Source organism: Rhinichthys klamathensis, unplaced genomic scaffold, assembly GCF_029890125.1.
Source record: "Rhinichthys klamathensis goyatoka isolate OS25496 unplaced genomic scaffold, OSU_Roscu_1.1 h1tg000319l_1, whole genome shotgun sequence".
Taxonomy (NCBI): Eukaryota; Metazoa; Chordata; class Actinopteri; order Cypriniformes; family Leuciscidae; genus Rhinichthys; species Rhinichthys klamathensis.
In genome coordinates, this window is record NW_026606835.1 from 308,355 (window position 1) to 333,728 (window position 25,374).

Here is a 25,374-nt window from a genome sequence, read left to right on the forward strand (position 1 = left end):
ATTATTTATGCATCTAAAACGTTTTAGTTGGATGTTCATCTAATTTTTTTTTTAAATGTTACTTGTTTCAGAATGTTCAAAGAACATTCGAAAGTAATTAACATTCCCATAATGTTTGCAAAACGATACAATGGAATGAATGTTTCCTTAACGTTCGCAACAAAAAAAACTCTAAAAACGGACGTCCAAAACGTTATTAGAACATATTTTTTGTTAGCATGGGTACACCAGCATTATAATACATAAACAAGCAATTGTCTTTAATATGTAAAATAAAGAAGGAAAAGCAGCATATATAAGTCTATTTTTTTCTAACAAAGACTGTCCTGCTATAATATAATTTAGTCTAGGTTTGTTTAATGCTTAAATGTGTTTATCTGTACAAAAACGCCGTCCTGACAGAAAGAGTGAAAGAAATATTTTGAGGACCTTCGTGAAGCGCCCACCTCTGGTTGAATCTGGTTTAAAAGGGAGGAGTCCACGCGCAGTATTAAGGCATGAACCTGGTCTCTCCATGAGAACACACCCATAGAAGGCAGTGGAAAAGAAAGAAGCCTGGAAAGACCATTAGATAGAGCAGCAGTGCACTTCCTTTATTACCAACAAGCCCTTTCGTCTCTGAGGAATTTAACAGCAATAGTCATACTAAAACTCAGCGTGTGGGCATCTTGAACGGCGGTGGACATTGTACTTTTCGGCTGTGTGAGGGACTGGATCATTGTTGTCATTGCAGAAGATCGTCTACCTGGCTCTACATTTGCTGTCAGATATTAAAGTGAAGCAAAGATGAAGAGCTGTATTGGCACACTTGTGGTGCTGGTACTGTTTCGGGTGGGAGAGATCGCAGAAGCGTGCAGTTGTTCCCCCGTTCATCCTCAACAGGCGTTCTGCAATGCTGATGTTGGTAAGTGCGTGTCAACAATCTAAACGGTGCTACGTCACAATGCAAATTTGTTACTTTAGCGAATTGATCAGCATTAAAGTTAAGGCGTCTTTACACCGCAAAGCCTGCACGTATATTGTTTAATGCTGCATAAATGCAAAGTAATTATGAAGATGGAAACCTGAAACTATCCATATATCCTCTGTCATGAGTCATGACAACAAAGTTCTCTCTGCTCTGATGCTGCTTTGTTGATGAATGCACCATCTCAACCACAGGGGCTGAGGTGGATCAGAGCTAGATATTTTAGTAAACCTTTACACACAAAAAATGCCAACTCTGACTCACCTCTGACCTTAGCATCAGAGGCAGCTCCACTTTACTTTTGTGTGAATGAAATTCAGCTTCAGAATTATATTGAATATTTATTTATTTACTTATTATCATTTTTTATATTATAATTCTTTATAATACAGTTTTATACAGATATTTATATTTTCCTAATTTCAGTTATTCCATATTCACAATTTCATAACATCATAAAATAATTCCTTTGTAAATGCATTTATGCTGTCTCTGTGCAGCATTAAACAGCCTGTGCATCTGAACTGCACTGAATCAGTTTATGCACATTCAGTGACACCTATATGAGGTTTTGGGTTGTGAAAATTGAAAAAATGTTGAAAAATGAAAACACTGATGAGATGAAATGTTTTCATCTCATCAGTGTTTTTTAGGGCCTGAGCACAGATGGTGCGAGGACCCTATTGGAATTGCTCCATTTATTATTATTCCATCTTATGCTTCTGTTCTATTATTTAGTGCCCAGGATAACACTAGATAAAGTGTTCTGTCTGTTATCTTCGGCACACACATACAGTCCTGGAGCTTGAGCTGAAGGACGTTTTGAGGCCTGTTTATATCTATTTATATCTGGCTTCCCTATTTCATTCCTCAAAAACAACTCATTATGTCTAAGTTTCACAGAAAGCTCTCAGCTGACCTGAATACACAGAGCCAAAACATTTAGGATACAAACTAAGACCGATTCTGCCAAAGTATTTGTCTGTTGCATGGGAAAATGATGGTGAGATGTTGTTTTGCAGAACAACAATTGTGAAGGTGACACTGACGTCTGCTGGTAAAAGATTGAAACCCAAACAGCATGATACATTCACACTGTTCTTATTGACCTGTAGATTTACACTGACTCACTGTCTAGCTGCAAGCCTCCAAATCATCTGCTCTTATAGTGTGACTATATGTATTTTCTTTATAAAAATGTCTAGAAATATTTTACAACAAAACATCTACAATTACATTTGTGATAACTATGGAAACCTTCACAACTCATGTGACTCTATCTGAAAATTATCATTAATTATTATTTTCAGCCCATTTTAACTGATACTTCCAACCACATTAGTGTCAGTCAGCTAGATAGCTTACAGCACACAATGCCACAGGTTTACGTTTGCAAGTCATACATCAAATAACTTAATGCATGAAAGCACAAAAATAAAGGTTTCAGGAGAGGATTTTCACAGTGACTCCATAGACGAACCATTTTTGGTTCTCCAAAGAACCTTTCAGTGTACGTTGAATCTAAAAATCTTTTTCCACTATAAAGAAAACTACGCGTATTAAACTTTTGTTGTATGTAAAGGTTCCGTGGATGTTAAAGGTTCTTCATGGAACTATAAAGAACCTTTATTTTTTTAAATTGTAGGGTAAGAGACTGGTACAAAACTCTCTCACACTGACTCTGGACCATCTTATTGTTTTGCCCTGACTAGTGTGTCACTTAGTGCATCTTAGTGAACACGTTTAGATATTTTTGTCTTCAAAAATAATAATAAAGATGAACAATTGAGGGAGAGAATGAAGTATAGAAAAGAGAAAGGGAGGACAGGAGTGCTACTGACTAAGGCCTTGGTTTCCTGTGCAACTGGTCTCTATCCATATTTCTCTCAGATGGAGAGAGCTGAGACATAAAAAATTGCAAGAATGTTTTGCATCCCACTGGGGCTTTCCCTCCCAGTTCATGCTTAATTCAAGAGTTGTCCAGAGATGATTATCTAGGTGCGCCCGCCGCTGGAACAGAACCCAAGCCCCGTCTTATGCTGCTAATAGAAGATAAGACAAATGTACACTCTTAAAGTGCTTTCAGGGGCTTACAGTTTGATTTGAACCTGCAGAAACCATCGGAGAGCATGCATCCGACATCTGGCCGAAAGATGAGGAAAAAGCAATGAAAGTCAAGGACCTTTTAGAAATATGCATGGCATTCTTCAAACAGTGAGAAAAGCGCACTCTTTGGCTGCACTGCACGCCCTTGCCTCAGCTCACTGGCTTTGAACCAGTGCTTCTTGGATCAAGGGAGAAGGATTTTTTCCATCTATTTGTGAAAAGTTAACTTTAGTGGCTGTTCCGTGAGGCTTGCGTCTTTCCTGACTTGCAGTGGAAATGAACAGGCTATTAGCCGGAAATTAATTTAGTGCTCGTATTTCATGACAGAACGGGATGTCTGCATATTAATAAAATAACCAAAATGCAGTCATTTGCCCTTTGCGGCCTGTAAGTGTTTTTGCCAGTGTTCTTTTTCAATCTGTACTTGGTATTAATAAGGTTTCTACGTGTCATACATACAAATCTTAGCCTTAGTCATGTGGGTCCAGTCTTCCGTTCCCTATGGGAGTGACACAGCCCCATTATTTACCTAGCAGTTCACTGTTATTGAGTCATAGACGCGCACAACATGCTTTTAGAGAGTCTGAACAGTGACAGGATTGTCTCAAGATTGAAAACTGTAACATGAGCTGCATGTGCCACTAGTTTTTTCCCCCTTGAGCTTTTAAAGTCTGTTGTCCAGAATGCATTCCAAAGCTCAAAATATTTGTTTGCCTGCATAACCACTGAAAAAGACAGTAAGAATGAATCTAATTTGTTTTTCTTAGCAGCCAGTAGAACCTGTGAGAAGTCAACATGAAATCTAAATCAACCCTCTCAAATGTTTTAGTGCACATTCCTGATCTTACGGTGAATGATTCATGTGTGCATGTAATTCAAAATAAAAACTGTTTTCATAATCTTAAAATCAGTTACTGATGGATAAAATCAAGTCTCGACCTACACTGAATATTAGGGGTGCATCATTATTACAAATATAGATACAGGTAAGCCAATAATTATGTTCATGCTATGGCCAACAACAGGGTCAACACAAGTGAATTTAGGCATCACAACATTATAATGTATGAAAAATCAATATACATTTTTTGAGATTGGCTAAATATTAACTTTAAGTGAGCGTTAGATGATGGCTAAGGTAATTTAAATGTAAAAAAAGAGTAAATGAATTAAATATCTAATAAAAATAAAACAAAATCTCCAATATCAACTGATAGCTAATAAGGTACTGAGATACTGTATATCCTGTTTTACATGGAAATGTCAATTTATGCAGATAAAATGGGTTACAATTCATGCTGACTCTACGGGCTTTGAGGATTTAAACCGCCCCATTTTCTTTGGTGTACCAACGGTTGTTTATACTGTATAAACTTCCCAACTGAAGGCCCAATTATATTGGTCATCTGGTCAAAATATTTATCTGTTCAAATGCACTCAGGCTGGAATTGTAGTCTAGCCTGATCCTTTTTGGCAAACTGTCTAGTGACAAGCCTGGTTTCATGTCAAGGGTGTATAGACTGTTAGGGTCACGAGGGTCAGAGAGCGGGCCGGGGTGTGGTGCTGAACATTCCTGAATACAGAAGTGGTGAGGATTCCTTTGGTGGAGAGTGAGGAATTACCAGTGGAGGATGCCAAATGTACAAACATTTCTCACAGGTAGCCCTTTGAAAAGGTTTAGTGTAGGACCAAAGGTTTATTTTTTTTGACTGCAGTACTTGAACTCACTAAAACAATGGTGGTCATTCATGTAGAGTAACAAGGAAACAATAATGTAAAGGAGCAGAGAGACTAACGTTGCATCTGAAATCACATACTACAATACAAATATTTACAAATCTAAATGTACTCATCCATGTACTTTTCGCCTACTATTTTTCGAATACTATGTATTCGGACTAGTGCTGTCAAATCGATTAATCGCATAAAACATAAAAAAATTTGTTTATACAATATTTGTGTGTATAGTGCTGAGTCAGCGAATGCACTTAGGCTATCGATAAAACAGCTTCACAAACAGTCTTTTCAACCACACACTCAGCATCGTTATTTCCGTGTCATACTGGGATAAAAGTTTGTAGTTTGGATATAAACACTTGATGTCTATGAAGCAATCAAAAAAGAGCAAATCGCCATTTAAAAGTAATCCTTCGCTTCAAATAACGATTGTATCGATTACATCCATCGTTACGCCACTAGGCGACCAGAGACTGTTAAAATATGTATTTGTCATTGAATCATTCATTCAAGAGGTTTATTCAGAAACGATGATTCATCCAGTAATGAAACAAGTGAAGTATTTATGATGGAGTCATTGAATCATTCATTCAAACTGATTTTTTAAAAATATTTATTCAAATTAATTAAACATTTTAACTTCAGCAAATAATATTTTGTCAGACGCTCTTGTAAATTACATGATATTTTAGTTATCTAAGAAAAGACATTCCTAAAATTAGAAGAAACATGACTAATATAAATTTCAAAATGAAAGACACGAAAACACAAATGTGAAACAAAACCAAAAAAAGATGTGACATTCTGGCATGGTTCTCTCAAAGTTATGAACAAACATTATTCCAGTAACGTTAATATAATGTTTGTTCAAAAAGTTATCTGGTCTTCAATAATGCTCTTAATTATTAATACATCATTCATGGAAAAAAACGTTTTAGTTAACGTTAATGCAAAAGTTTTTTTTATGTTCAGACAACATTAAAACCATTTACAAAAAAATAATCTGATGCAGTGACAGTTTTTGACAGTAAATTGTAAGATTTAATTATTTTTTTTTACATTTAATTATAAGATTGTGGCTTACAGCTATGAAAACCTTTTCACAGTATTCTAATTTTGAATTTGGGGTTTTCATAAGCTGTAAGCCATAACCATCAAAATTATAACAAATAAAGGCTTGAAATATCTCACTTTGCATGTAATGAGTCTATATAATATATTAGATTCACCCTTTAAGTTGAATTACTGAAATAAATGAACTTTTGCACGATATTCTAATTTTTCGAGTTTCACCTGTTTATACGTTTGTCTGTACAGATTCAATGATGTGTCCCAAGAGAACAGGGTTATTAACTTGCTTATTCAATTCAAACATACCTTGTTCTCAACTAGAAAATTGCTGCTTTGATGTCATAACCAAACCAATCAGTTCCACCTGCTATACACAGTATAAAGATCTCATCTGATCTTGTCTGGAAACTGTCATCTTCTTCCCTGGCTCAGTAAAATACGATAGAGCTCATTGCCACATTTAATAGTCCCAGACATTAGCAATAAACAGAAGAACTCATACTGCTTTTCTTTGAATTTACTAAAGGTAAAACAGCATTTGAGTGTTGTTTGTATGTCCAAGCCAAGCACTTGTTTCTCTTGGCCACAAAGAAAGAGAAGAGCAGCTATCAAAAACAGATAGTTAGATAGCTAAAAATATTTAAATATGTAAGTCAGTTCCAGGAAATCTTCAACCTCCCACCGTCCCACGAGCATGATATCCTCATTGCAATCACCTTGTGCTTCATGTTTGTTTACCTGAACCTCATATTTTGGGTCACACACAGCATGCTGCAGTTTACGTCAGATTGTCGTGAGGATGTGACTTTTGAAAGCTTCATGTCAGACGATCTTCCCTCTTATGTGGTTGCTCCTCCTCACAGCAAATGCTGGAAATTCCTGAAAAAAAAACCTTCCAAATGTGAAATCTTTCCCCATATGTATTTTGATAAAATGGGAAATGAATGGCATTTAAATGCAGTCAGCAAACCTCACACAAACCAGCTTTTCTCCACATCCTGCCATGCCCGCTCTGCCTGTTTATATTCCCAGGCCTGAAGCAGTGGGCAGCATCCAACCATCAGTTGTCCAATTATGACCTTTTCCATGTTGGTAAACCTCAGAATCTTAGAACATTTGCACTGGCTTTCTTGTACAAGCAACAATTATGATGATGCACGTGAATCCCAACAAATGCTGTGTGTCCCCCTTATCTGACACACTCGGTTCAAGGTGATGTATAGCCTACCCCATTTCCAGAAAAGTTGGGACATTTTGTAAAATGCAATAAATTAAGAATCTGTTATTTGTTAATTCTCTTGAACCTTTATTTAACTGACAAAAGTACAAAGAAAAGATTTCCAATGTTTTCACTGACCAACTTAATTGTATTTTTTAATAATTTTTTGTTGCAACACACTCCAAAAAAGTTGGGTCAGAGGCATGTTTACCAGTGTGTCACATCACCTTTTCTTTTAATTACACTTTTTAATTGAGAATACTAATTGTTGCAGTTTTGGAATTTTTACTCAATCTCACCTGATATAAGACATCTTCTCAACAGTCCGTGGTCATCGTTGTTGTCTGATTCTCCGAATAACTTTACATCTGAGGCGTTCAAAGGCTCCATTTGTCCATCATTTATTTCTAAAGAAACATGAGAATGTATAAAAGGCTCCATTACTTTGTATCTTGGCCCCGTAGAAGCCGTTTTTGTAAAAATAGGCTAACGATTGCGTCATAACCACGTAACTCTGTCGCACAGTTGAGAAATTACCGTATAGACAGGAGGAGAAGCTTGCGGGAAATCGGGGGACGTGGAGGCATAAAGTCGAGGGAGAAGCCCATAGAGAGTCATAAAGTTGCTCCTGGTGCTGCTCATGGACAGCTCCTACTCACGCTCTCTGTCTCTGCAAGATTCGGAAAGGAATTATTCAGATTCCTCTTGGCACAGCTACTAGAAGACTTACAACTGTCAGACAGGTTGCTCACGTCACATCTACGTCATCAAGCTCAGTTTGCTCAGCCATCAGGAAGTGAGTGCTTCTAATTGGCTTCACTTTTCTCCGTTGAAATCTATGGGGTCGCTGTGTCCATTTATTTTACTGTCTATGGAAACACCAGCACCCGCCATTTAAAAAAAAGGCTGTGTAAACACACAGATTATAGCCTATATATTTACTCCAGAAACTAACTCTACAAACATGGAAAACAACAACAAGCGTGGCTTACGTCACCTCAGAGTTCCTACTAGCGGTGCGAATGCAACCAGGAAAACGTTCCTATGGGAACCATTAGTTCTCGGGGAACCCCCCTGGTGGCTAGTTCCTAGAACTATCCAGTGCGAAAGACCCTATTGTCTTGCTTCCCTGGAAAAATGTCATCTTGATGGCTGTTAATGTCTCTGTACAATCCAAATATATGCCTCCATGTCAATGGTACAATGGCACCACACAAATGTAAGTCACCCATACCGTTTGCTCTGATGCACCCCCATACCATGACAAATGTTTGCTTTTGCACCTGTTGCTGATGAAAGTCTGGATGGTCCCTTTCATTTTTGGGACTGAGAACTTGATGTCCGTATTTCCCAAAAACAAGCTGAGACATGGACTCATCTGACCACTGCACACACTTCCACTGTGTTTAGACCATCTGAGATGAGCTCGGGCCCAGTGAACTCGGCAGCATCTCTGCATTGAACAGATGTATAGCTTTCTCCTTGTGTAACAGAGATTTGAGTTGCATTTATTGATGCAGCGTCAGACTGTGTTATGTGAAAACGGTTTTCCAAAGTATTGAGCACATGTGGCTATATTTCACACAGTAGCATGATGGTTTCTCATGCAGTGCCATCTGAGGGCTCAAAGGTCATGCACATTCAACAGAGTTCTCCTACCTTGCCCTACACAGACTGAGATTTCTCTGGATTCCATGAATCTTTTCACAAAATTATGTATGGTAGATGGTGAATTCTTTGCAATCTTGGATTGAGAAATATGATTTTTGAATTGTTTGACAATTCTTTCATGAAATTTGGCTCAAAGTGGTAGCCATGACCCATCTTTGCTTGCAAAGACAGAGAAGCTCCTTTTACATCCAATCACAATACCCTCACCTATTATCAATGTACCTGCTCATTGTGGACTGTTGCAAAAGAGTTTAACTTGGACATTCTATATTTTTGTTCCTATTTTATTTAGCCTCTGTCCCAACTTTGTGTTGCAGCCATCAAAATCAAAATTAGTTTATACTTACAAAAGACAATTAGGTTGGTCAGTGAAAACTTTGGAAATCTTGTCAGTTAAAAAAGGTGCAAGAGAATTAAATCACAGATTGTGGTTTTTATTGCATTTCACAAAATGTCCCAACTTTTCTGGAAATGGGGTTGTAATATTTTAACTGTACCATTTAATGTCTGCAGATATTTAGGAAACATGCTAAGTTCACATACTCGTTTCTCTGGAAAAACAATACTACAGCCAGTTATTCTACTTTTAAATGTGAGTTCCGTGATGGAGTGTCTGTTTTTGTTTTGATCTGTGTGACTCCGCCCACTTCCCATTTACCCAATAGTATTTTGACACCCCGGGTTTGCACAAACACAGTGTATTGTGTCAATTGTGCTTGTTCTTGTTGTGTGTCTTCAATCTGGCAACCTGCGTGAGCATCGAGTCTGAGGAGAGGCTGGGGGAAACTACTCTCTCCAATATTTTGACTCCAGTACCCAGTTTAACCGCTAGCTGTCAATATTACTACTGCACCTTTCAGTTCATGGAGGTCTTTCCTAACGAGCTGATGATCTGAAATATCCTCAGTGTGCATGAATGGTCATGTGACATGCTTTTTCGGCAGTGTAGTGTAGACGTAGATCTTTCTGAAACGCAGTGGAAACGCCAGTATGGACAAGGATGGTTTTCATTTTAAAACGCTGTGTTAAAACGAAAACGCACTAGTGTGGACATAGCCAAAGTAGACAAAAAGAGAGAGAAAGCTTGATATACAGGCTGCGTCCGAAAGCTTAAGCAGCTGACTTGCTTATGGATGTACCTCACGAAACTGATTTCAGACAGACTTCTGAGGCAGCGTAACAGTTTAATGATCTACAAAAAAAACAGAGAGAGCTTTGCTGATAACCAAGGTGAATATTTAATTCCTAAAATAGCAATTTCTCACTAGAAATGGCATCAAAAGTGGAAAACGATGTTAAAATTTTTACATTTCCACACAAACTGACCATCACCAAACGCAACTTTTAGACGCCATCTTTATTTTTTAGCTCAACTATCACAGAATGGAACGCCCAGGATTGTGGGATATCAAAGGCAGAAAAGGACACATCTATGCTGCCTTCAAAAATTAATCAGATGAAGGTATTTCAGGAGCCAGGAAGTGAAGCTAACATCGGATTTGGACCTACCTTGGTATGCAGCCTCCGAAGGCAGCATTTTTAAGCATTCCGACGCAGCTAGTATAATTGCTGTTCGATATTAAATAGTCCCCATAGACATCTTTAAAAGGTTGATACAGTTTGCTGTGATCATACAGTATGGGTTTTGAATGACAGGAGAGTAAATGATGACCGAATTTTCATTTTTGGGTGAACTATTGCTTTAAAATCCCCTTAAAAAATCGAGAAGTATTTCCCTGTTCATTTTCTTCATATTTAAAGCTGCAGTCCGGCGTTTTTCCTCTGTCGCCATCTCTGTTCGAAATCTGCAATTGCAGTCGTTCGCGGAATTATCAACTTTGACGTGAGTTGTACTTCAACACCCTCGACACGGCACAGCGCGGAGGAACACAATATTTGAGGAGACTGTGAGGCTGTCAGTCACCGCGCCGGTGTGGATACTGTCATTTCAGAATCACAGATTATTATTTTTGGAAGTATGACCAACATAAGAATTTTCACCGGGAAATGTCATCTGAACTAGTAAGAAACATCCACTTTTGTTCTGGTTCTGACATTGCAGTAAATCGCGCTTTATTAAATCTAACAATCGCTTATAAGTTATCATATCACGCAAAATCGTGCAAATTATACTTTGTTCTTAATTTTTTAATGTTAACAACGTAAGCATTGTGTGACTACATGTAATGTCATTCCGGGCGATATGTATCCTTGTTTTCGCATGGGTCCGGTTGCAGTCTCTTTTTTTCTGTAGCCACTCCGAAGTCCGAACGAAGTCTTTTGCATTTTACAGAGGGCGAATCTGTTGTCACTGGTGATTGGCGTTTGACCCTTTCTGCATCCGCCATCAAAATGAAAAGTTTAATTATATCAAGTGCTGTGAGAAAAGGCTATAAATCTCCACCTCCAACATCCTCACACGCAATATAGCTTATACTAGCCGAGCCTCCTTCGTTATGTGTACAGATGTGACGTAATGACGCAAAGACATGCTCGAATCTCCCGCGGAAATCCACCAGTACCACTGGAGTTAAAAACATTATTACAAGCTTACCGCTTTGAATCGAGTTAAGGCAAGCAGAGAGTTTTGAACACTGGTTGGTTATGTATTTTCTCAAATATGTATTTTGGATCATTTTTAACCCAAAAAAAGCTACGGACTGCAGCTTTAAAATGTACTCAATATAGGTTCTAAGCAATGAAAATTGTATTTAAGTTATTTTAGGAAGGACTCTAAAATACTTCCAAACACTGAATGACGGAATCTGAAATTGAATAAAAAATGATGGTACAATATAAATCTATTGATTTATAGTCATTGATTTAAAAAAATTTGTTGTAAAAAAAATATACAGAAAATATATTCTATAGTGTACAATTACTTTTTTCATGATTTTCAGCCGTGGAATTAAAAAAAAAAAGTCTTAAAAAAAAAAAATCCAAAATCTCCTAGAGGAGCATATGTCGCTTAACAACCGCAGAGCTCCTAGAAGGTTTATACATTATCGTTAAAAAGCAGTTCCTATATGGAGAAAATGAATGGGATTTTAACTTCCGTAACCCAACTGTTGTTCTCTATTACAGTGAGGAATTGTGTCAGGAGTTCAAAAAGAAAGAAATGAGTTCAAAGAAACCACAGGAAGAGAGTATCCAGAGTGGAAGGAGAACAGCTCCATTCTCCTGTTCAGTTTTTACCCCTGTGGTGTAAGAGATCCAGTTTACACAATTACTTGCCATGTGGTCGTTCCATATTCATTTAGCTTAAATGTTTTGTAAAGCATATTTTCCTTCTCAGTGGATCTTTTGTTAATTATTATAATGCATAAAGCTTGGTAAGAATTTCACAATTAGCGTATTATTTAAAGTTATGTCGCGTGCTTGGAAGAACTTTATCATAGAGGAAAAAAAGCATCTTTATGGGATGATTGCTGCAAAACATTTGGTTCCTTGGTGTATATATATATATAAAATACCAAGGAACCAAATGTTTTGCAGCAATCATCCTGTAAAGATGAACCATATGTGTGTATATACACTCACCGGCCACTTTATTAGGTACCCCATGCTAGTAACGGGTTGGACCCCCTTTTGCCTTCAGAACTGCCTCAATTCTTCGTGGCATAGATTCAACAAGGTGCTGGAAGCATTCCTCAGGGAGTTTGGTCCATATTGACATGATGGCATCACACAGTTGCCGCAGATTTGTCGGCTGCACATCCATGATGCGAATCTCCCGTTCCACCACATCCCAAAGATGCTCTATTGGGTTGAGATCTGGTGACTGTGGAGGCCATTTTAGTACAGTGAACTCATTGTCATGTTCAAGAAACCAATTTGAAATGATTAGAGCTTTGTGACATGGTGGAAGTAGCCATCAGAGGATGGGTACATGGTGGCCATAAAGGGATGGACATGGTCAGAAACAATGCTCAGGTAGGCCGTGGCATTTGAACGATGCCCAATTGGCACTAAGGGGCCTAAAGTGTGCCAGGAAAACATCCCCCACACCATTACACCACCACCACCAGCCTGCACTGTGGTAACAAGGCATGATGGTTCCATGTTCTCATTCTGTTTACGCCAAATTCTGACTCTAACATCTGTCTCAACAGAAATCGAGACTCATCAGACCAGGCAACATTTTTCCAGTCTTCAACTGTTCAATTTTGGTGAACTCTTGCAAATTGTAGCCTCTTTTTCCTATTTGTAGTGGAGATGAGTGGTACCCGGTGGAGTCTTCTGCTGTTGTAGCCCATCCGCCTCAAGGTTGTGCGTGTTGTGGCTTCACAAATGCTTTGCTGCATACCTCGGTTGTAACGAGTGGTTATTTCAGTCACTGTTGCCCTTCTATCAGCTCGAACCAGTCTGGCCATTCTCCTCTGACCTCTGGCATCAACAAGGCATTTCCGCCCACAGAACTGCCGCTCACTGGATGTTTTTTCTTTTTCGGACCATTCTCTGTAAACCCTAGAGATGGTTGTGCGTGAAAATCCCAGTAGATTAGCAGTTTCTGAAATACTCAGACCAGCCCTTCTGGCACCAACAATCATGCCACGTTCAAAGTCACTCAAATCAACTTTCTTCCCCATACTGATGCTCGGTTTGAACTGCAGGAGATTGTCTTGACCATGTCTACATGCCTAAATGCACTGAGTTGCCGCCATGTGATTGGCTGCTTAGAAATTAAGTGTTAACGAGCAGTTGGACAGGTGTACCTAATAAAGTGGCCGGTGAGTGTATATATATATTTAAAATATAATATTTTTATATTAATTATAATGTTTAATTTTCCGTATTTTAGGGACATTTTTGAGGTCTGTCTTTAGTTTTTTTGTTTTTCAAAGGTAACCAAATGGCCTTTGTAATACTTAAAATAATGTTGTGTTTGATACCTGTGATGTGGAATATATTCTGGTTGTCGTGGCCTTCAGTAATGTCAGTGAGTGCTGTCTGTAAAGGTAGGAGTGGAAGAGGAGTTGGGGACTTTTGGTGCAGTGGTCTGGGCTCCGAGCTGGTCATGATTGTTAAAAGCTGTGCAGGCATACGGAAACTCAGGATGTGGCTAGTATTTGTGGTGGGTATGTTTTCATGGAAACTATGACATTTTGATTATGATATGTGCATATGTAAGAGTGTGTAAGTCATCTATGGATGGAGCAGCCGTTGTGGGATATGCATGATTATCGGGCAACAGGAATGTGGGTCAGGCAGGAAAAATGAAGCAGTGGGAATAAAGCTGAAGACAGACACGACAGAACATCACTCCATTTGAACTATGAGATATCAACATGGCATCATGACTTTGCGTAAACATACACGCCACTTTCAAGTCAAGTGGCGTGTTATCTACACCCATTTTGAGCTATCCGCGTGTATGTCCACGCCGAAACGAACCGTCACCTTTTGCGTGTACGTCTACGCCGTTAAATGTCCGAGTGATTCCGCGTGTATGGACACGCCGTTAAATGTCCGAGCGAAACGAAGCAAAATGTAGATCTACATCTGGGGAGCGATATTTTTTTTCCTAGGATGGTAGGGGAAGACTCATAAATGGTATTAACCCCAGTGACGGGTAGGTTTAGAGACGGGGTTGGGGTAGGTCATATATTTATATACAGTAATGTAACGTTAAGTCAACGGCGTTGATAAACACGCTGAAAAGCGATTATGCGTGTTGATAGCACGCCAAAAATGGAAATACGAATTGGCGCGTCATACAAACGCCATTTCATGAGATCAGTCTTACCTTCTGATGCTTGAATTATTAAATCACAAAGAAAAATCAAATCTTGATAAACACAATGGGAACAACTGACTACAACAGCTACAGGTGACTCAGAGAAACCTACCTTTCACCGTTCATTGAATAAATATTGCCAATATATTTTATAGGATAAATATCATTAGCACAAAAACATCAGAATGACCTGATATAAAATATCTAGACAAGCTTTGAAGTTTTAGATGAGATTGGAGTAGTCGCATGATATCTGGGGGTGAGCATCTGGACATGTTGGGAAACAAATTATAAATATATATATGAATTTGCAATTAATGATTTGTTCGTGTTGAGTGTGAGAAATCCCGGGGACAAATTGCATTTAATTGAAAGTTTTTGTTTATTTATGTAAATACAAATCAGTAATTGAAGACGAATGTCGCAATTTCTGCAAAACAGAAAAGATATTTTGAAGAATGTTTTTGTCCATTCATTGATTGTCAATGAGGTTTAAAACAACAAAGGACCCCAATAACTTTCATTTTAGGACAAATAAACAACACCTTTTTTTTTTGTGTTCCGCAGAAGAAAGTCGGTTACACATTATTTTGATGACATTCTGTTGACTATATGGAACGTTGCACCTACATGTCAACTAATTCTCATTAGATTATTAGTAGACTGTGCTTAATGTCTGCTAACACTTTATCTTGATGCTCCCAAACAGACAATCTACTGACTAGAAGTAACTTTACAACTTCATGTAAACTTACTCTACTAACCCTAACCCCTTATTCTACTAACCAACCCTACCCCTAACAGTCTACTAATACTCAACTAATACACTAATGAGAATTAGTTGACATGTAGTTGCAACGTTACTTCTAGTCAACAGAATGTCCAAAGGGGACCATCAAAATAAAGTGTTATCAGAAAGCCATACAGTTTTGAATAACAGAAGGGTAAGCAAACAAGAACAGAATTTTCATTTTAAACAGAACTGTCCCTTGATAGGTTCTCAACCACGACTCTTCTACATGTGACACTTAAAATAGCCAATAATCCATTAGTGAAACATTTGATTGATTTCTATTGGATTAGCAGACAGCCCTTTTGGGTTAGCCACACCCCTGGGTGGTCCTCACCAGTCTCATGATGTTGATAACAGAATGCTCTCTCGATGAGTGACGTCTTCAGAGTCAGGCAGTTGCCACTGTGTTTCTGCTCCTCACTGCAGGATGCTCCCAGAATCCTATGGAGACTTGCTTGATTACTTCACCAGGAGAAGCGAGGCCTCCTTGCCCTCAAAACGGTTTTAGGCATCTGGAATTTTAGGTCCAAAACAGCTCTTAGCTTGGCCTACTTTAACAATGGAACAACAATAAATTGGTTTTAGAATAAGACTATACTGATCTTTAATTCTGGCACCAAGCTGGCACGGTGTTAGCGTGCCCTATAGCTCAGGTTCCCCGGATAAACACAAGAAGCCTTTACGTACACAGAAAAGCATGCAACTTGGACAGGAGGAGGGAGGGGGCTATCGTTAACTTTAAGAGCAATGAACCCTTCTTGCGTCTATTCCAGCCCATAAAGTGAACCCATGGGTGTATAATAATGGCTGTAAGTGTGTGTATGTGTGTGCGTTTTCCTTTTTCTAGTTATTTTATGTCCCTGCATCCTATATCCCCGGGCTCATATTTTCCATGGTGAGCAAGTTGTTCAAAAACTGCAACAGTTACACTTTGTGTGTTTTTCCATTTCTATCTCTGACTGTCCTGTGATATCATTCATCTATTTTTCATCCTCACATTTGAAGAAGTTCTGTCATAATTTACTCACCCTCATGTCTTTTCAAAACACGTTTGATTTTCCGTGGAGCACAAAAGTACATATTTTTACCCAAGCTCCTCTTTTCTATACCATTAAAATGAATGGTGTCCATTGCAGACAAGCAATATTTTCACATTGATGCATTTATCTTGCTTTTTTCTGAGCTTGATGGCACCTGGTCCCCAATCCACTTCGTTAAATGGAAGAGAGCAGCAGTAACATCCTTCACAACGTTTACTTTTTGGTTCCACGAAAGAAAATAAAGTCAGTAATACTTATAGTTAGTAGAATGTCTTAAGTGGACCATTGAAATATAAGTAACTTTGCAGCTATGTGTAGGTGTAAACTAAACCAAAACACTTTATTTTGATGCTCCTCCAAAAGACATTCTACTGAGTAGAAGTAACTTTGCAACTCACAACTCATTCTACTAACCAGAACACTAACACACACCCCTAAACAGTCTACTACTAACACTCTAATGGGAGTTAGTTGACATGTAGTTGCAAAGTTACTTATAGTAAGTAGAATGTCTAAAGTGGACCATCGAAATAAAGAGTAAACAAAAAGTCAAATGGGTTTGGAACAACATGAGGGTGAGTAAATGATGACAGATTTTTCAATTTAGCTTGAACTATCCCTTTAACCTCAATTAGCCCTGAGAGTTTAAGCAGCGAGTCTAATTCAACTTGTAAAATCCAGTTTGTCTCATAAACTGTGCTCCATTTGTATAAGTAGTTTTGCAGAAATGTTCCTGAGCATACCTCGATTAAAACAAGCTGTCCTAACAAAACACACACCAGATCCAAACAGCTGGCAAAGCAAATCGATGCTACGGAAAGACTGCCTGTTTATGAAAGGACAGGGTGGGGTTAAGGAGGAGCAGCCCTGGCTAATATGTTAATGCTTCAGACCTCTTTGAATATGTTTTTTCTCGAGCAGAGGAGGTGTTATTGCTTTGGGTAGGCCGTAACTTCAGCAGCTGTAATTGGAGGTCGGCTTTACAAGACAGCTGCTGCTGATGAAGGCCTACTTGAGAAGCTGTCTCAATTCATTTTCATCTGCAGCTGATTAACATGAAACTGTGCGCAGTAAATCTTTTCTCCTTTTTTAGAGCTGTTTTTGTTTTTCCTCGGGACAGCTTTCAGTTCTCTTTGGGCGTATTTCCAATCACTGAACAGGAGTAGGACTGCCATTTGCTCAAAAATGGCTCGCTGATTCACATCCGTTCTGAAAGAGATGCAGACTGTAGGGGAGAAAAAAAAAACAATGATAAAGTGAATAATAAAATGCAACTGATTTGTTTATAGTTAGAATATCAAAAAAGGGCCTTACTGTACCTTTTAAAAGGGAGATGAAAATGCTTAATGTATCTTTTGTTACTGACATCAAAGTTGTATGCCCAATCAAACTTTTTAAATCACTCAAATTGGTTCTTTGATGAACAGCATTTATTTAAAATAGACTTTTTGTAACAGTCTGGTAAAAAAGTATTTACTGTAAATTTCGATCAAATCCTTGCTGAATACAAAAAGATCTTACGGACCCCAAACTTTAGAATTTTAGTGTACACCATTTAAAAAATTTGTTCAGTGTAATGGAAATGTGTCATATATTTGAAAGGTTTAAATAAAAAAAGAGACTTTTCAGTATCTCTGCTAAAAAAAAACCACATAGGCTATGTTGTGTTTTGGATGCTGGCATCCCAACCAGGCTTCTAAACCAGCTTCTTAACGATCTTAACCGACAAGACTGACTTCATCAGTAAGTTTTGATGGTAAACAGCATAGTTATGATTGTCCACCAGCTACACCACCAAACCTGCACTGACTTGCATAACAGACCAATTCATGCTGGTCTAAGCTGGTCTTTCCAGCAGGGTTGGTAGAAGCCAACGTGGGCAGGTTGTGTGACATTCCCTTCATCCAAGAAAGTTTTGAACAATAGAAAATAAAACGCATTAAATATGGGTTTGGTTCTGTGTTGGGTCATCTCTTATTTTTAATGAACTGTAGAAAACCACTCCAGTAGACCATGCATTAATAAAGGGTAACAGAACTCTGTGAAGTTGGTTGATTTTGTGCAATGGGCATCTGACTTTCACACGAAATACCTTAGAAACTTAAAATATCTGTTCCCCTTTCTTGATCTTGCCAGAGGCACTGCCAACACAAATAAATGTTGCATATTGACACTGTTCCTTATTTTAGGTCACCAACTGGCTACACTGTGGACATGGAAAGGACTGGTTATTTTTGGGTGAATACATCGCAAAAAGTGTGACTTTCAGTATATTTCTGGACAACTTAATAAACAGTTTGCCAAGCAGCGAAGCGATCAACCCGTTTACTGAGACAAGTTTAGCCTTGAGGTGGACATTAGCCTGTAATTGCTTCCTCATTGGTTTCCTAGGCAAATGTAGACAAGACCAACAGGTAAACAACAACAACAACTTCATTTTATAGCGGTAGCTCAAAAGCAGTACATTTAACAGCCCATTGGTGAAGTGTGTTTCGTATTTGGATTAAATCGAATTTAGAAAAGTCATGTAAATCATGGAATTATGAATAATATTATCACAAAACTTAAATAGAATACATTAATATAAACATAACATTAAACATAAAATCAGTAATATACAAAGGTTTCCACTAACATTTAACAACTAGTAAGTGTCTAAATACTTAAATAGAATATTTATTGTTCTATAATGTAAAAACCAAACAAATTTATTTTAAATGTTTTGCTTGAAGTCTGTGTATGTGCTATATTTCTTTCAAATAAATGGCACCTGGTTTGATAGTTTGTTATATTACACAGCTCTCTGGAATACTTGGATCTAATTGGTCATTACACAGCATTCTACAGTCAGATATTTTTGTATAAGGACAGCTGAACTGACCATTGTCCAAGGCAACCAATATTTTTACTGTGGTAGTTGAATACTCATTAATGCTATTAATATTAATATTTCATGTCCATTTATTTCATTTTAAGTGGGAAAATGCATATTCATCTGGTCATTATTGCAAAATACACCCTTTCAGAATGACCTAATCACCCAATCAGTGATTTGCAATAATAACCGTTGATGATGACATAGTCCTTTACAAATACATGCAAAGACACCCTATACATTTTTTTTTGGTGTGACTTAAAGGGATAGTTTACCCAAAAACGAAAATTAATTTCATCTTCCTCACATAGTTCCAAACCTGTATGACTTTTTGGGTAGCACAAAAGAAGACATTTTGATCAGAGTTGTGTTTTTTGTCCATACAATAGAAGTCAATAGGGTCCAGTGTTGTTTTGGACCAAGATAACTATAAAGATAACGATAAATATATAGTTTTAAAAATCGTTCTCAATATTACAGAATAGCAGAGTTCACACCACAACTATAGCAATAACGGCACAGAGAAAAGATATAGTTGAAATTATTTTTAGAACGATTTTATCCAGCTGATGAACGATAAAACACTGACAGCCAATCAGAATCAATCGTACTATAGGGAGCATGGCCATTTACAGCGGCAGACAAGCACGTGTTTAGAAAAAAACTAAACAATCTCGTCCGCTGGTGTGGATGCTAATTTAGTTATCGATTTTGTCTCACACATCAATCAGAAATCTCACTTGATCTTTGACTAATGCTCAACTTCTCGTGTGTTTTTTTTCCCGTCCATCAATAACGAATAGAATGTATTCTGCTTGACCTCATTAATGACAGAAATCATAAAGCCCATTCACGCCAAGGACGAAAGATAACAATAAAGATATAGTTTCATAAAAAAAGCAGTCCACATCACAACTATAAAGATAACGGCCCAGAGGAACGATATCGTTGTAATCACTTTCAATGTGATTTTTTTTTTCAGCTGATGAATGACAAAAACACAGAGAGCCAATCAGAATCCACCCTGCTTAAAATAGCTTGAGCATTTAAAGTGGCAGACGACAAAGCTGCAGCTTGCACTTATAACAAACAGAACATTATCATCAGGGTTCTAAATTAACACCCGCCAAATGCGGGTTAAAATTCATTTTGGCGGGTGTTAATAAAAACTTACTAGCCAGTTTGGCCGGTGATGCATAAGGTTCTGTTCTCGGTCATTTATCCCCCTGGCAGTACTTCCTACATTTCCCATAAACACTGTGCCGTAATGCTACGTGATGACGTTTCATACGCCCATTGGCTGCGCGCAGTTTGCAGTGAAACCAGCGCGAGAAATGATCATGGAAACAAACGGAGCGTACGCGTCCGTCCACCAGAAAACACAAGGAAGATGAAGAACGAGCCAGAGCAGGGAGCAGACTGAAAGAGGAGGAAGCTAGTAAAGTAGCTAAAGTAAAAAGTTAAGATTAAACTAAATGCGGCGGTGGTTGGGACAGACTTCTGGGTTTAAATTTAAATGTCGTTTAACGAGAGATATAGCCTACGTTATTTTTTTTAAGTTTAAGGTTTTTGTCATTATTTCTTACAAGCTTATACATTAGGCAATAGCCTATACACAACAAGCTTACTATATATCTTAAGGTTTTCTTTTAGTTGAAAACATTAAACAATATGTGTAAACAAAATATATAAACAACAAAAGCATTTAAAGGGATACTCCACTTTTTTTGGAAATAGGCTCATTTTACAACTCCCCCAGAGTTAAACTGTTGAGTTTTACCATTTTTGAATCCATTCAGCCGATCTCCGGTTCTGGCGGTACCACTTTTAGCATAGCTTAGCATACATCATTGAAGTGGACAAGACCATTAGCATTTCTCATTAAAAAAATGACCAAAGTGTTTCGATATTTTTCCTATTTAAAACTTGACTCTTCTGTAGTTATATCGTGCACTAAGACCGACGGAAAATGTAAATTTGCGATTTTCTAGGCTGATATGGCTAGGAACTATACTCTCATTCCTGCGTAATAATCAAGAAACTTTACTGCCGTACCATGAGAGCAGCAGGCGTAATGATATGACGCAGCGCCTGAAAATAGTCCCCAGCTCGGTAACTTCCAACGTGACCGGGACTAAGTGCCTGCGCCTGCTACACTCATGGTACGGCAGTAAAGTTTCTTGATTACTACGCAGGAATGAGAGTATAGTTCCTAGCCATATCAGCCTAGAAAATCGCAACTTTACATTTTCCGTCGGTCTTAGTGCACGATGTAACTACAGAAGAGTCAAGTTTTAAATAGGAAAAATATCGAAACACTTTGGTAATTTTTTAATGAGAAATGCTAATGGTCTTGTCCACTTCAATGATGTATGCTAAGCTATGCTAAAAGTGGTACCGCCAGAACCGGAGATCGGCTGAATGGATTCAAAAACGGTAAAACTCAACAGTTTAACTCTGGGGGAGTTGTAAAATGAGCCTATTTCCAAAAAAAGTGGAGTATCCCTTTAAGCTCAGGCAGCGCAAACGGGGAAAAAACGCAAAAAAAAAAGAAAGAAAAAAAAAGAAGCAGACTGCGCAGTTATCGTACAGAACGTAGTCAGCATACTCGAGTCAGCATATGATTATCGTGTTTATATTGTTTCACGTTCATGTTGAGAAAAACAATAATATCCACATGCTCGAGTGAGAAAACGCGCTGCGCTGACACACAGGCGTTGCAGAGACGCGCGCGCGTGTGTGCAAAGTGAAGTAACAGCACTTTGCGTTTTCTGTTCTTAAACCTGTCTCCCTCAACGAAACTTAAAGGAAGCATATGTCAAAATCATTTTGCTACCAGAAGATATCGGGGTACAGCTGCTGACCTGCAGTCGTTAATGCAGTGTTGGATTTCATGTGATTTCTCATTGTGGTGGTGATATTATGATAATAATAATAATTATAATTGATTAAACGTAATTCCATTTTGTAATAGGCTATCATTTTCATCTAAGTAATTCCAAACTTCGCGAGGCAGACAACGACATTATGTGATCAAAAACACAATCCACTTGTTAAATGCTCCACCCAGTGCATTTAATTATAACTGCGAAAAAAAATTGAAGAAAAAAAGTAGGCCTATTAGTATTAGTATTTTATTTTTTTAATAATAATTACAGAGCGAAAATTCGAATATTCGTGCACATCCCTAATAGAGATAGATCCCAAACTTGAAATGAAATGTTTGCACTTTCTGTCTTGTATTGTACTTTATATGTGTTTTTCATGCCAACAATGTTAATAAAATTATCAAATGCATTCAGTGGCACTCATAATTTCTCTTATTTTCACCGGAAAAAATTTGGCTAGTGGAAATTCTAAATGGCTGGTAACTTTAGAAAGTTACCAGCCACATTGGCTGGTGATCAAAAAAGTTAATTTAGAACCCTGATTATCATGCGTTGATGTGGATGGTAATATAGTTATAGTTATCGTTCTTGGTGTGTATGGGGCTTAAATCTATAAATCCATTTATAGACCTCTCCTTGAAATTTCAGTAGGCCTACATTTAACGGATGAAATATCTGTAAAATAGAAATGATTACAGCTTATTGCAAACAATAAGGCATGAATTCATTGTTTAAAATTGTTTTAAAATGTGCTTCACTAGTTTAAGCAGCAAAGTTTGTATAAATGTGATGCACAGTTTATGTTAGAAGGTTTGCAGCTCTGTTTACACTTCTGTCAAAGTAAAGATGTCTGTATGAAGAGGACAGGGAAGAAGTTCGGGGAGAGTAAAGGGCTTTCGTGTGGTAGTGGTTGAGATGCTTATTTTTGTCCCCTTAACTTCCATGCTATGTTTCCGTGCAGAACTTCAGTGAAAAAATAACAGCCATCTAAAAATGATTAAGGAAAATAAGGGTGAGTATAAAAGGCAAGAGATTAAATGAGTCAGCGCAAGGTTGTCATGTGTCAGCTTCTCTAGGAGAGGCGTCTCTGCCGCATGTTGGCTGACCTGACAAAGAGAGCTACAGAGAAGCTGGACAGCTGCAAACGCTCAACTTGCAGGAAATGGGATTTGGGTTTGGGGGCATGACTCTCTTTATATGAGAGTGATCGCTCCATGGTGTTTAGACAAGGCCTCAGATGAGAGGTGGCATGGAGAAAGTACAGTACAAGAGTCATGTGCCTTTTCATCTTTTCATGATGATGCTACAGAAACTCTACAGGGCTTTTGCAGTAGCTTGTATATTCTACCGAGTCCAAGTAGCGGTGGAAAAAACATTGAGAAGATTCCACATTCAAAAAATTATTCTTTGGCTGAACTTAATTTAGTTGTTGACAGTGGTTTCAAACTTTGGGAAATGTGTTTTCTTAAAGGGATAGTTCACCCAAAAATAAAAATTGTCATCATTTACTCACCCTCATGTTGATCCAAACCTCTATGAGTTTCTTTCTTCTGTTGAACACAAAAGAATATATTTTAAAGAATACTGGTAACCAGACAATATTCAAGTTGTCAGAACTAAATTTAACATTTTAAGGCCACTTGAACACTTCATTTTTTAAGTTGGAACAACAATTTTTACACTGATTGATATATATAGTAAAAGAGGTTAATCTGCATAAAGACACAGATCCGCACATGCACAGAGCTCAGAGGTATATATATATATATTTTGTTTTTGAGGAGGATTCACTACTGTTCATTAATTAGAACAAATTCATGTGCATATGCACGTGTTGTGAATTAGGGAGATGAATTGTGAATTTAACACGAATAATCCATGCAATTATTAATTCATGAAATTAACCTTTTCATTAACCTTTTTCCTGCAGTAATCAGGGCCAAGGTGGTTGGGAAAAAAGAGGTGGATTCTGGGAATGATATTTATGGGAACCCTATCAAGCGGATCCAATATGAGATCAAGCAGATCAAGGTAAGGGATGAAGATGACAGCTGTCTTTCACATGTAACCTACAATGAAAATGTCTCGCATTGAATTAAAAGAAGATCTGTTGTTCTCTTTCAGATGTTCAAAGGCCCAGACCACCACATTGACGTGATCTTCACCGCACCCTCATCTGCAGTGTGTGGGTTGACGAATTTGGACACTAACGGCAAAAAGGAGTACCTCATCTCAGGTAAAAGCTTGTCATTTCTCTGCAACTCTTGTTTTTTGGTCAAATAAATGTGCAGTTTAACCACACAACGCTATTGGTTACAGCCTTCACAGCAAAGCACTTGCCAGTTGGCACATGCTCCACTCAAGGTGATCCTTTTTCAGACTGGACAGAAGTTTACAAACCGTGACTTAGTGATGTACAGAGTGCTGAATTTACAGCTGGGTTTCAATACTCTTCTCCTCTCTCTAATGAACTTGCTGAGCAGGCAACTCTGAAGGGAAAAAACACAGAATATAAAAGAATGTCAAAAGATGAACACAGACAACTTCTGGTTTCCCCATCTCGGATCATTCCAGCAGAGCCCAAATTACAGAGTTGACAAGGCAGAGGTCTGTGGAGGGTAGCAATTGCCTTTAAAGCTGAAGTTTTCGAGGAGGAGGGGAGGTAAAATAATGAGAGAGCTGATCCTGTAGTGCGGAGTAACTGCTGAGGTTGTGTTTTCAAGGCACACATTCTCTTCTCCACACAGAGCAGAAACTACCCAGGTTTCAGGTTGAACCAGAGCAGACTTAGAGACCTTTGCTTTGAGCAAAAATAGAAACCATTTTGAGGTTGTTTATGTCGTTGTATGTCCCCTCCCAAGTCCGCGGTCCATAGTGTTTTTCACCAAATCTAGGCTTTGACTCTGCAGTGACCTCCATAACGTGGGACAGCACAATAGATGACTTACAGGGGGTAAACGTGGCTACTTGTTATCGTGTTGTTGTGTGCTGTTATTTTGTCTGTTGGGCCTCACCGTGCCCGTGACTATCAGATGTGTGTAGACGTTTCAGATTGTTTTGTCTGCACATTGTGTTTCCAGGCAAGGCAGAGGCCAACGGCAAGATGCACGTGACTCTGTGTGATCTCATCATGCCCTGGGAATCCATGAGTGCCACCCAGAAGAAGAGCCTCAGTCAGCGCTACCAGATGGGGTGTGACTGCAAGGCGAGTATTTTTCTCCTGTGGACACATACTAATCATTACTGTCAAACATGATGTAAACCAGGGTT

General features: G+C 38.2%; 1 protein-coding gene across 1 annotated transcript in view; it reads left to right on the top strand.

The window, feature by feature from the left end:
• The first annotated feature begins 499 nt into the window (after positions 1 to 499).
• timp2a (TIMP metallopeptidase inhibitor 2a) overlaps positions 500 to 25,374 on the top strand; it is a 28,085-nt gene continuing 3,210 nt past the window's right edge. Inside the window, exons 1-4 of the mRNA XM_056271424.1 lie at positions 500 to 904; positions 24,035 to 24,135; positions 24,229 to 24,340; positions 25,185 to 25,309. Of these exons, the coding sequence (XP_056127399.1) occupies positions 787 to 904; positions 24,035 to 24,135; positions 24,229 to 24,340; positions 25,185 to 25,309 (456 nt within the window). The 5' untranslated portion in view covers positions 500 to 786. The remainder of the gene's footprint in view (positions 905 to 24,034; positions 24,136 to 24,228; positions 24,341 to 25,184; positions 25,310 to 25,374) is intronic.